We start from the raw sequence: 12,966 nt of genomic DNA, 5'->3' as shown, positions 1-12,966 counted from the left end.
CTTGGTTCCTTTCTTTTCTCTCTCTGTATCTACTGTGTTATCTCTATCATCTGCCTCCCACCCCCACTCCATTTAGACTATCCCATACAAATTATGTCTTGCTTCCTCATTTCAGTTAGAATTGGGTAAATTACTAGTCATAGGTGAGATTTGTTGGGTTCATTTTTATAGATATGGAAACAAGTACCATTATTTTAGGGTTTTTTATGTAATTTGAAATGCAAAGAAATCAGGAACTAATTTGGAGTTTTTCGTATTAGGTTTGGTCATATTGTAACTTTCTTTATTTTAATTTTTTTTTATTTTAACTAATGTTATTTAGTTATTTTTCAAGTACAGTTTTTTGTCTATTTTTCCCTTCCCAGCCTCCCCCACCCCTTGCTCCCCATCTCCCTCCCATTTCCACCCCCCTTAGTTCTCGTCCCTGTGTCCTTCCTACTTGTTCCTCCAAATCCCTCTATTTTTACTATTTCTTGCTGTTGAGGCCAGGGAGCCCCGAATTATCCTCTTCATTCTAGTTCTATTGGAGGCTGGTGCCTTTGTTAGCTTTCTTGCTCAAAAAGGGGTTTCTTGGGGCTTTTCACAAAGATGGCTCCCAAAGCAAAGAAGGAAGCCCCTGTTCCTCCCAAAGCTGAAGCTAAGGCAAAGGCTTTGAAGGCAAAGAAAGCAGTGCTAAAGGTGTCCAGTCACACAAAATAGGAAGATCCTCAGGTCACCCACCTTCTAGAGGCCTGAGACCCCGGGGCTCTGAAGGCAGCATAAATATCCTTGGAAGAGCGCCCCCAAGAAAAACAAGCTTGACCACTATGCTAACATCAGGTTTCCCCTGACTACCGAGTCAGCCATGAAGAAGATAGACGACAACAATACACTTGTGTTCATTGTGGATGTCAGGGTCAACAAGCACCAGATCAAACAGGCTGTGAAGAAGCTGTATGACATTGACATGGCCAAGGCCAGCGCCCTAATTAGGGCTGATAGAAGGCATGTGTTCGACTGACTCCAGACTGATGCTTTGGATGTTGTGAACAAAATTAGGATCATTTAAACCGAGTCCAGCTGGCTAATTCTAAACATGAAAATTTTATACTATAAAAAAATGAAGGGAGGTTGCTGGGGAGACAGGATCTTTGTATTTTCCTGCAGTATAGTATATGAGACAGTGTTCTGAAGAGACCTGTTACAGGATTAGCCTCAGTCGCTTTTTGCTTGTGTGCTTCGAGGTGTTTGGTCAGTTTTAAAGCATTGGTTCTCGTGGTTTACCTAGCAAAAGCATTGGTTCAGGAGAGCTATGGGTAAATGTTTATTAGTAGAGCTAACGAGTTTTGTTTTTTCAGGTTGACATTTCTTTGATAGCAAGTAAATTTGTACAAGAACCTAATTTATATATTTTTTCTGTTGATTTTCTATTTTGGTAGGAACTTGACCTCAAAATAGCAATTAAATCTTGTCGCCTGGAGCTGAGTACCAAAAACAGAGAACGATGGTGCCATGAAATCCAGATCATGAAAAAGTAAGTGTCCTTGACTCATTGCCCAAGTCTGCAGCCCATCCTGATGTCATCATGAAGGAGAAGGCTAGGAATCCATTCTTCTTAGAATCTTCCTGGGATTATATTTTTCTCTTTCTTGCTAAGTAGATGTGTTCTATTTCAGATACTAACATCACATTATGATTAATTAGGTTTAGTTTAAAAAGTCAGCCAGAGTCAGATCCATGAGGGCCAAATCTGTTTCTTCTGAATCTTGGCCGATGCTCATCTAGTTAAATAACGATGACTATGTAGTCTCGTTTCTTACTTTCTCCTGCTTTTGTTAAATAGTTTATCTACCTTGGTAAAAAAATTACCCCAATACTCCATTGGCTTAAAACAATAAACATGTAGAATCTCACAGCTTCTGTGGTTTAAGAATTTGGGGATGACTTACCTGGGTGGTTTTAATGCTGATCTCTCCTGAAACATCTCAGATTGTTGACTGGAGCTGTAGTCATTCAAAGGCTTAAGTGGGACTGTAGTGTCCACTTCAAGTTCATTTATATGGCTATTGTCTAGAGGCTTCAGTTTGTCATCTGGGCCTTTTTATAGGGGGAACTTGAATGTCTTCATGTCATGGCAGCTAGCTTTCTTCAGAGTGAGTGATCTGAGAGAGAAATCAAGATGAAAGCTGACATATCTTTTATGATTTTTCCTTGGAAGTTGTACTCCATCCTTTCTGCCACATTCTACTTATTAGAAATGACATTAAGTACAGCCCGCACTCAAAGGGAGGAGACTTCAGTTCTTGATGGGAAAAGTGGACATATTCTAAAACCTCCACGGGTAGTGTACTAAGTGCGTTACCGATAATTCTTCTGTTTTCCACAGCAACCCTGTATTTAGGTATCATTCCTATTTTATAGATGAGTTTATAGGAAGTTGAAGCTTACAGAGTCATAAATTTGTAGGTAAGGGATCCTGGCTTTGAAATAATAACTTTTTAATTTCAGCATCTGTTTTCAGTTCACTTTAAAGCTTCTCAAACTTGGCTTTATGGCAGAATCGCCAGGAAAGCTTGACAACAATATAAATTTTCAGGTCCTACACATAGAGATTATGTTTCTTTAGGTCTCTAAGTCCTGGGAATCTATTTGCTTTGAGATCCACTGTATGATGATGATGATGATGGCTGGGATGATACATTTTAAGTAAAAAAAAAAAAAAAGATGTTAGAAAACAATATATAGCATGATGTAGTATTTATTAAGTATATTTGTGCACAGATTAAAAAGTGGAAGGAAATATGCCAAAATTTTAAAAGTTATTTACCTCTGGGTAATTCTCTGATTATGGGAGAAGCAGTATGATACAGGCTTTGGAGCAAAATGGCCAGATTTTAATCCTTAATTGACCACCTGCTTGCTGTGTGATCTTATGTTACTTAACCAATTTGTGTTTCAGTTTTTTCCTGTGTGATGAGACTTTTAACCTACATATAGTAGGGTTATTATGACAAGTAAGTGAGTTAATGTATAGAAGGTGGTTACTGTGTGGCATACAGAAATATAATTGTAGTAATGTTGATAGTATTTTTGTTTGTATTTTCTTTTTTAAAATTATTAATTTTTGATTATACAAATAAGAAATTAGAATATTACAAATAATGCCAGCCTGTCTTCTCTCACTGCCCTTCAATTAACTGCTATTTCCAACCTAGTCCTTTTTCATTGGGGACATTTAAAAACATTTTTTTATTGTTGTTCAAATACAGTTTTCTGCCTTTCCTTCCACCTCCTACCCCTCCCCACTGTCCTAGCCTTCTGGGAAAAATTTTTTGATTATAACGTTTTTCTCCTTTTTGTTAGGTTGAATCATTCCAATGTTGTAAAGGCCTGTGATGTTCCTGAGGAACTGAATTGTTTGATTAATGATGTGCCTCTTCTAGCAATGGAATACTGTTCTGGAGGAGATCTCCGGAAGGTAGTGTGGATGTTTGAGATGATAAGATAGTAAATCATGAATTTTAACAGTGTTTGAGTCAAGTTCAATATGACAATCAATCTAGAATCGTGGTCATTAAACTGTAGCCTATTAAGTGTTTTTATGTCTGCTTTTTTACTACAGTGGCAGCATCAAGTAGTTAGTTGTGACAGAGACAATAATGGCCTGGAAAGCCTAAAGTATTTATTGTCTGTCTCTACAGGGAACGTTCGCTGACCGCTGATTTAGACCTTACATGGTGGTTGGTGGTGGTTGCAGGATGGGACTGTATTGGTGGTGTTAGATAAAAACACCAATGTATAATGTGTTTATTAAACAGTTTTTTCAATTACAGTTTACTTTCAATATTATTTTGTTTGGTTTTAGGTGTATAGTATAGTGATTAGATAATTGTATACTTTACATAGTGATTCCCAAGATATTTCCAGTACCCAACTGGCACAATACATAGTTATCGCAATATTATTGACTGTATTCCCTATGTTTTACATCCCTGTGACTGTTTTGTAGCTGCCAATTTTTACTTCTTTTTTTTTTTAGGGTTCCTCCTACTTTATTTTTTTTCTTTAATTTTATTTAGTTATTTTTCAAGTCAATTTTTACTTCTTAATCCTTTAGCCTCTTTCTCCCAATCCCCCAACCTTCTCCCCAAAAAGCATTTTTCTCTATTGCAAATCTTTCCCATCTTATTTTGAATCTGCTCTATGGGTTTTATATATACATATACATATACATATACATATACATATTCATGCACACACACATATATATACACATATACATGTTCCAACCTTTTTCAATTACAGATACTTTCTCCCTTCATCTTGTGTAAGCCTTGTCATGAAATTTACATGTTCTCTGAGTGGATTTGGTAATTTTTTCCCTCTTATATGTTCTTTTTTTAAAATTAATTAATTTATTTTTTATCGATTATGCCGTTACAGTTGTTCTATTCCCCCCTTCATTCCCCTCCACCCTACCCCCCGTCCCCACCTTACCCCCCTTTAGTTTATGACCATGTGTCTCAAGTTCTTTAGATTCTATTTCCCATACTATTCTTGCCCCCCCGATCTATTTTCTATCTACCATCTATTCTGCTTACTTTCTGTACCTTCTCCCCCTTTCTTCTCCTCCCACTCCCCTGTTGCTAACCCTCCTTGAGATCTTCATTTCTATGTTTCCACTCCTGATCTAGCTGTCCTTTTAGTTTGCTTTTGTTTTAGGTGTGGTTGTTAATAACTGTGAGTTTCCTGTCCTTTCATTCTTCATATTTTTAAACTTCTTTTTCTTAGATAAGTCCCTTTAACATTTCATATAATAAGGGCTTGGTGATGATGAACTCCTTGAATTTGATCTTATCTGAGAAGCACTTTATCTGTCCTTCCATTCTAAATGAAAGTTTTGCTGGATAGAGTAATCTTGGTTGTAGGTCTTTGGTTTTCATGACTTGGAATAGCTCTTTCCAGCCCCTTCTTGCCTGTAAGGTCTCTTTTGAGAAATCCGCTGATAGTCCGATGGGAATTTTTTTGTAGGTGACTGTCCCCTTATCTCTTGCTGCTTGTAGGATTCTCTCCTTCATTTTAATCTTGGCTAATGTAATGATGTTGTGCCTTGGTGTGTTGGGTCTAAGTTCTTTGGTACTCTCTGAGCTTCCTGGATTTCCTGGAAGTCTATTTCCTTTGCCAGCTTGGGGAAATTCTCCTTTATTATTTGTTCAAATAAGTTTTCCACTGGTGGCTATGCCTTTCCCCCTTTTGGTACCCCTATAATTCGGATGTTGGAGTGTTTAAAAATGTCCTGGAGGTTCCTAAGTCTCTCCTCATTTTTTTGAATTCTTGCTGCTTCACTTTTTTCTGTTTGGCCATTATTTGCTTTCTTCTGGTCCACTCCATTGATTTGAGTCCCAGTTTCCTTTTCATCGCTATTGGTTTCCTGTGCAATTCCCTTCATTTTGATTAGTTTAGCCTTCATATGTTCCTCTAATTTGTGACTAAAGTCAACCAGTTCTGTGAGCATCCTGATCACCAGTGTTTTAAACTGCGTCTGAGAGTTTTGCTATTTCTTCATCACTTAGATTTATAGGCTCTGGGGCTTTGAGATCTTCTTGAGCCATTTTTGGTCTGTTTGAGCCTGTTATGTGTGAGGAGTGGAGCCTTAGTGTTTACCAGGGCGGGGCAGCCCAGGTCGCTGGGTTGTGACGCTGTATGTGGAGGCGTGGTCAGAGCAGGGAAATGGTGACCCCCTCTGTTGTTTCGTGCCGCTGGGTGAGGAGCAGAGACTTAGGTTGTACACCAGGGTGGGGCCACTCAGGTCGCTGGGTTATGACGCTGTATGTAGAGGCAGGGTCAGAGCGGGGAAATGGTGGCTCCCTCTGCTGCCTCTTGCTGCTGGGGCCTGCTGGGTCCTGTCTAACCGCCCACTCCCTCGCTGGTCTATGCGCACGAATGCGCGACCAAAGTCAAATCTCGGCCCTGCTCCCTCGCTGGTTCCCCTCTGTCCCTCGCTGAGTCGCTCACTAGGTCCACCCGTTGCAACCCTGCGCCTGGGATCCGCGCACCTGAGTCCGTCTGACCGAATTTTCCTGTGTATCCCGCTCCGCCATCTGCTGGCTTCACCCCTCTTACGGGTCAGGCTGAAGAGTTTGTTATCAGACTTCCGAAAAGTTCAATTTTCAGTGTTCTGGCTGTGTTTTCTGTTGCTAATATTTAGTTGTCTCTAATCTTGGTTGTGTGAGAAAACAAGGCATCTCCACCTATGCCTCCATCTTGGCGGAAGTCTATATTTTCTTAATTATGACTTATTTTTTTAACTTTGACTATTCTCTTAGGGTTTAGTGATTAATGTGTTGTTGTTACTGCCCAGCAACATTAACAGTATACTTTTTTTTAGCTACTCAACAAACCAGAAAATTGCTGTGGACTTAAAGAAAGCCAGATACTTTCTTTACTGAGTGATATAGGTATGTAAGCAATATGAAAAATCCCATCATAATTTAATGCCCCTTGGTCTGTAAAAAAAATTCTGTATACCACTATAAAGCATAGATTTTTAGTACTTATAAGAAATCATCAGAAAAATGTAACTGTTATTGTTGGTGCTAAGCTAAAACTAGGATATTCTGTTATTTTTTGGTTGTCTAGGAGTCAGTTTTTGGCTAATAGGTTGCTGACCCAAAAAAAGGGGGGGTGTTAAATGACCTGATTTAATTTTATTATGGCGAAATGTCTTTTTAATCAGAATAACTCCGGAAAACTCCCTAAAATAATCCTTATATAGGCCCCTGAAGCAAGCTAAAATCCAAGAATATGCTTCCCTATGAATTTTGGCTTTGCTTCTTTTCCTGGATCATGGAGGCCAAAGCCTAGTTGAAGGTGGAGAGAAAGGCTACAAGCATAAATATGGGGTTTTTCTAAAATGCTTGTTCCATTTCTTTTTAATGTTAATTCTTTTTAGTTAAATAAGCATATATTATCATCTGGAGTATTTGTTAAATGTTACTGTTTTTTCTGTGGAGAAAATTTGAACTGCTGTAATAATATAAGTTGAGTAGTTATGATAGTCCATATAAATCTGAGCATTAGTGAAGTACAAAATGTGAGGTGAAATTTTTAAAAAATTCAGTGCTTTCTCTTACCTCAAAATACCTTTTAAATTGTATTTAGGATCTGGGATCCGATATTTGCATGAAAACAAAATTATACATCGTGACCTAAAACCAGAAAACATAGTTCTTCAGGATGTTGGTGGAAAGGTAGGTGAAAACTGAAGAAATGCTTTTTGCCAGCTGAATCCAGTATCCCTGAGCTAGTCAGTCTTTGTGGTTTGATGCCCTTCATAGCGCTCTTACTTGTTCTGCACAGCCCTCCCTACGCTGAGCTATTGTTTTTCTCCTCTGTCAACACAGTAGCTCTGTTATAGAAGGAGCTGCTCCTGTCTTGGTCACTTTTTTCCCAACATAGTATCTAGCAGAGATAGTAGGCAGTGAGTAAATAATTTGTTAATGCTTATGAAGCATATTAAAAAAAAACACACATGCATCCTGGGTCTGCTATACTTTAAAGAAAAAAAGTACATTTACTGAAGTATTGGGTTGGTCAAAAAGTTTGTTTGATGTTTTCCTTAAGATGGTTTTAGTAGAGCTGAGTTATCCTTAACTTCTTTTGAAACAATTTTGTTAGATTGTATTGTGACAGCTGTCACATCAGCATGCATTTAAAAAAAATTACCAAAATTGGTGAATTTTTGTGTAGCCATTTCTATATTGAAGTTGGAAGAAAATTTGCAATATTTTCAGTGTACCGTACTTTATTATTTCAAGAATGTTAAAATGTGGGCCTTCCGCCAAGATGGAGGCATAGGTGGAAACACTTTCCCTCCTTGCACAACCAAATCTAAAAACAACAAAGTTTTAACAACAATAAACTCAGCCAAGCCACAGAAAATCGAACAACATGGAGTCCGAAAACAATAAACTGCTCAGCTAAACTGGTGAGAGGGGCAGAGCCAGCAGCGGAGCGGGTCAGGCAAAAAAGATCCCCTGACCCAGGTACATAGGCAGCTGAGGGTGCAGATCCCAGGTGCGGGGTAGCGACAGGTGGAACCAGGGAAGGCTCCGGGCGGCTGGCTGACCGAGGTCGAGAATTTGCCCACAGATAAACAGGTGGGGAGCGAGCGATGAGGCAGGCTGGGTGGGAGGGAGCAAAGAGGACTGCATTGCTCCCTCTCTGACCCCGCCCCCACATACAGCGTCACAAACCAGTGACTTGGGTGGCCATGCCCGGGTGGCCATGCCCGGGTGGCCATGCCCTGGTGAACATCTAAGGTGCCTCTCCTCAAACGTAATAGGCATGAACAGATCAAAACATGGCTCAAAAACTCAGAGCCCCAGAGCCCATAAATCTAAGTGAACAAGAAATTGCCAGCCTATCAGAGGCACAGTTCAAAACACTGGTGATCAGGATGCTCACAGAACTGGTTGATTTTAGCCACAAATTAGAGGAATATATGAAGGCTAACCTAATTGAAATGAAGGGAAATGCATAGGAAAGCAATAGTGATGGAAAGGAAACTGGGAATTAAACCAAGGGATTAGACCAGAAGGAAGGAAAAAATGACCAAACAGAAAAATATGAAGAAACAAGAATTCAAAAAAATGAGGACAGGCTCAGGAACCTCCAGGACATCTTTAAATGTTCCAACATCTGAATTATAGGGGTACCAGAAGGGGAAGAGAAACAGCCACCCATGGAAAACTTATTTGAACAAATAATAAAGGAGAACTTCCACAATCTGGCAAAGGAAATAGACTTCCAGGAAATCCAGGAAGCTCAGAGAGTCCCAAAGAAGTTGGACCCAAGAAGGAACACACCAAGGCACATCATCATTACATTAGCCAAGATTAAAATGAAGGAGAGAATCCTAGAAGCAGCAAGAGATAAGGGGACAGTCACCTACCACAAAGGAGTCCCCATCAGACTGTCAGCGGATTTCTCAAAAGAGACCTTACAGGCAAGAAGGGGCTGGAAAGAGGTATTCCAAGTCATGAAATCCAAAGACCTACAACCAAGATTGCTCTATCCAGCAAAGCTTTCATTTAGAATGGAAGGGCAGATAAAGTGCTTCTCAGATAAGGTCAAGTTAAAGGACTTCATTATCACCAAGCCCTTATTATATGAAATGTTAAAGGGAATTATCTAAGAAAAAGAAGATAAAAAAGATGAACAGTGAAAGGTCAGCAAACTCACAGTTATTAACAACCACACCTAAAACAAAAGCAAACTAAGAGGACAGCTAGACCAGGAGTGAACCATAGAAATGAAGATCTCATGGAGGGTTAGCAACAGGGGAGTGGGAGGAGGAGAAGGGGGGAGAAGGTACAGAAAATAAGTAGCATAGATGGTAGATAGAAAATAGATAGGGGAGAGGGTAGGAATAGTATGGGAAATATAGAATCTAAAGAACTTGAGGCATGTGGTCATGAACTAAAGTGGGGCTAATGGTGGGGGAGGGGTGTGGAGGGTGGAAGGGAATGAAGGGGTGAAATAGCACAAATGTAATGGCATAATCAATAAAATAAAATAAAGAAATGTTAAAATGCAAGTGAAATGCAAAAACGATTTGTGCAGTATGTGGAGAAGGTGCTGTGAAGGATTGAATGTGTCAAAAGTGGTTTGCAAAGACACGTGCTGGAGATTTCTCACAGGATGATGCTCCACAGTTGGGTAGACCTGTTGAAGTTGATAGCAATCAAATTGAGACATTAGTTGAGAACAATCAACTTTATACCACACAGGATATAGTCAATATACTCAAAATATGCAAATCAATAAAGTTATTGGTGAAAATGAAAAATGTGTTTATTTTACAGAAAAAACTATACAGACTTTTTGGCCAATCCAATATATTTTATATTAAAAATAAACCTCATTTGCCTCCACAAAAATCCTAAGTTCTATATTTAATTAAGATTCAAAACCTTGATTTCTCAGATTCTTAAATGAGTCATCTTGAAAAGAACCAAAAATTGTGAATTGACTCCTGAAATATTTGTTTTCATTAGAATAATTTGAGTGGTTTTCTTGCTTTTAGCACTGAAGTTCCATCCCAGTAAAGACATATAGCCAAGACTCTGAGCTTTGCATTGGATTGTGTGGTCTTCTGGTTGGTTAAGATGCTGGGCAGTTGGAAGTGATGAAACCTTGATGACGCTTCTTAGGAGGCTTTCGTGTGTGCTTAGCTTCAACCCCTCTCTGTTTGTATCCAAAGACTTCAGTGTATTTCTTTTAGAGCTTTTATTTATTTTTAGACAGAGGGGTAGGGAGAGAAAAAGAAAGGGAGAGAAACATCAGTGCGTGGTTGCCTCTTACATGTACCCCCACTGGGGACCTGGCCTGCTGCCTAGGCATGTGCCTTGACCAGGAATCGAACCAGTGACCCTTTGGTTCACAGGCTGGTGCTCAATCCACTGAGCCACACTGGCCAGGGCAACTTCAGGATATTTCTGAAGTTAGATAGATATTTACTCACATTGATCCACTGTAAGAAGGTGTGCTGCTTCTTCAAATTTGGAAATCATCTGTACCTTTGCCTTTCAGTATAACAGATCAATTTATTCTGAACATACCAAAATAAAATTATTAACCAATTTATATTTAGTGTTTACCATATACCAGTCATTGTGTCAAATCCTTTTCTTTGGCTGTTTATTTTCATTGAATCCCAGTAACAGTTCTGTGAAGTAGATATTGTTAGTAATTTCATTATATGGGAAACCAAGGGAAGTTAAGTAACTTGATCAAGAACACAAGGCTAGTAAAGTGGTAGAGGTCAGGACTGAATCACATTTGTGTTATTACAGAGCCTAAGTCTTCACCACCACGCTCTTCATATCCTTACTGGGACACTGTTGCCTTTCCATTTCAGATTTCTGAACCATTCAATGCTTATTATTTTGTAGATTATACATAAAATAATTGATCTGGGATATGCCAAAGATGTTGATCAAGGAAGTCTGTGTACATCTTTTGTGGGAACGTTGCAGTATCTGGTAAGACATGTATTGTTTCTTTGAATTTAAGTGTACAAGATTCTCTTTATTTCTGAAGGTCATGAATATACAGGGGTGGGCAAAAGAAGGTTTACAGTTGTGAGTATACAAAAGAATTTATTATTGTATTATTATTTATTCATTGTATTTTTGTATTATTTCCATACGATAACTGTAAAACCTGCTTCTGCTCACCCCTGTAATAGGTCATAAATAAAGTAGCTTTTCTATTTACTGTATGATGTTTAAAGCATTTTTTTCTTTTTAAGGCCCCAGAGCTCTTTGAGAATAAGCCTTACACAGCCACTGTTGATTATTGGAGCTTTGGTACCATGGTGTTTGAATGTATTGCTGGATATAGGCCTTTTTTACATCATCTCCAGCCATTTACCTGGTAAGAAATGGAAGAGAACTTTGGTATGCCTGATGGGAATGAAAAATTTCAGCTACCTGCTTTTTTTCTCCTTTTCCCCCTCTATTTTTAAGGGGGAATTGTCTTTTAAACACAGAATGAATTTTTCCCAGTTACATGACTTTTTTTAGTATATTTTATTGATTATGCTATTATAGTTGTCCCAGTTTTTCCCCTTTGTCCCCCTTCACCTGGTTACCTGCCTTCACCCCAGTGATCCAGTTCCCATCCATGGGTCATGCATGTAAGTTCTTTGGCTTCTCTCCTGTTTCTAAACTGTTCTTAACATCCCCCTGTCTATTTTGTACAGATGCAGTTATGCTTCTAAATCCCTGCGCATTTTCCCCTGCTCCCCTTCCCTGCTCGTAACCTTCCAAATGATCTCCATATCCTTGATTCTGTTCCTGTTGTTTGCTTAGTTTGTGTTTTTTAGATTCAGTTGTTGATAGTTGTGAGTTTGTTGTCATTTAATGTTCATAGTTTAGATCTTTTTTAAAATTTTTAAATAAAGGGTGGCAAGGGTGGGAGAGAAACATCAATATATGGTTGCCTCTCACTCACCCAGCACTGGGGAACCTGGCGTGCAAGCCAGGCATGTGCCCTGACTGGAAATTGAACCCACAACCCCTTGCTTTGCAGTCTGGTGCTCAGTCCACTGAGCCACACCAGCCAGGACTGATCTTTTCTTAAATAAGATCCTTTAACATTTCATATAATAAGGGCTTGGTGATGATGAACTCCTTTAGCTTTACCTACTCTGGGAAGCACTTTATCTGCCCTTCCATTCTGAATGATAGCTTGGTGGGTAGAGTAATGTTGGTTGTAGGTCCTTGCTTTTTATCACTTTGAATACTTCTTGCCAGTCCCTTCTTGCCTTCAAAGTTTCTTTCGAGAAATAAGCTGACAGTCTTATGGACAGTCTTTGTAGGTAACTATCTGCTTTTCTTTTGCTGCTTTTAAGATTCTCTTCTTATCTTTAATCTTGGGTAATTTAATTATGATGTGCTTTGGTGTGTTTGGTGTGTTCCTCCTTGGGTTGGACTTCTTTGGGACTCTGTGCTTCCTGGACTTGTGTGTCCATTTCCTTCACCAAATTAGGGAAGTTTTCTTTCATTATTTTTTCAAGTAAGTTTTTAATTTCTTGCTCTTCCCCTTCTTCTACCATCCCTGTGGTTTGTATGTTGGCTCTTTTGGAGATGTTTCTGAGTCATCTTAAGCTCTTCTTGTTTTATTGAATTCTTGTTTCTTCATTTTGTTCTGATTAAATGTTTATTTTTTCTTCTGTTTCAAATCATTGATATGAATCCTGGCTTCCTTCCCTTCACTGTTGGTTTCCTGTGGATTTTTCTTTGTTTCACTTAGTGTAGCCTTCATTTCTTCCCTTATGCTTTTGCTGGATTCAATGAGATCTCTGGTCACCAGTGTTTTGAACTCTTGTCTGATAGCTCCATATTGCTTAGTTCTTTACTGGGGTTCTGTTCTCTTCCTTCATTTGGGCCATATTTCTTTGTCACCTCAATTTGACAGCCT

At 39.0% G+C, this 12,966-nt stretch overlaps 1 protein-coding gene across 2 annotated transcripts in view; it reads left to right on the top strand.

The window, feature by feature from the left end:
- CHUK (component of inhibitor of nuclear factor kappa B kinase complex) overlaps window positions 1–12,966 on the top strand; it is a 60,166-nt gene that overhangs the window by 4,016 nt on the left and 43,184 nt on the right. For both annotated transcript variants that reach the window (XM_053668548.1, XM_053668547.1), the window contains exons 2-7: window positions 1,419–1,513; window positions 3,343–3,457; window positions 6,368–6,437; window positions 7,141–7,229; window positions 10,935–11,024; window positions 11,294–11,418. In XM_053668548.1, the coding sequence (XP_053524523.1) occupies window positions 1,419–1,513; window positions 3,343–3,457; window positions 6,368–6,437; window positions 7,141–7,229; window positions 10,935–11,024; window positions 11,294–11,418 (584 nt within the window). The remainder of the gene's footprint in view (window positions 1–1,418; window positions 1,514–3,342; window positions 3,458–6,367; window positions 6,438–7,140; window positions 7,230–10,934; window positions 11,025–11,293; window positions 11,419–12,966) is intronic.

The sequence above is a fragment of the Artibeus jamaicensis genome, unplaced genomic scaffold, assembly GCF_021234435.1.
Source record: "Artibeus jamaicensis isolate MK-2021 breed Jamaican fruit bat unplaced genomic scaffold, CSHL_Jam_final contig_490, whole genome shotgun sequence".
Lineage (NCBI taxonomy): Eukaryota > Metazoa > Chordata > Mammalia > Chiroptera > Phyllostomidae > Artibeus > Artibeus jamaicensis.
This window is presented reverse-complemented; position numbering and strand designations above follow the sequence as displayed.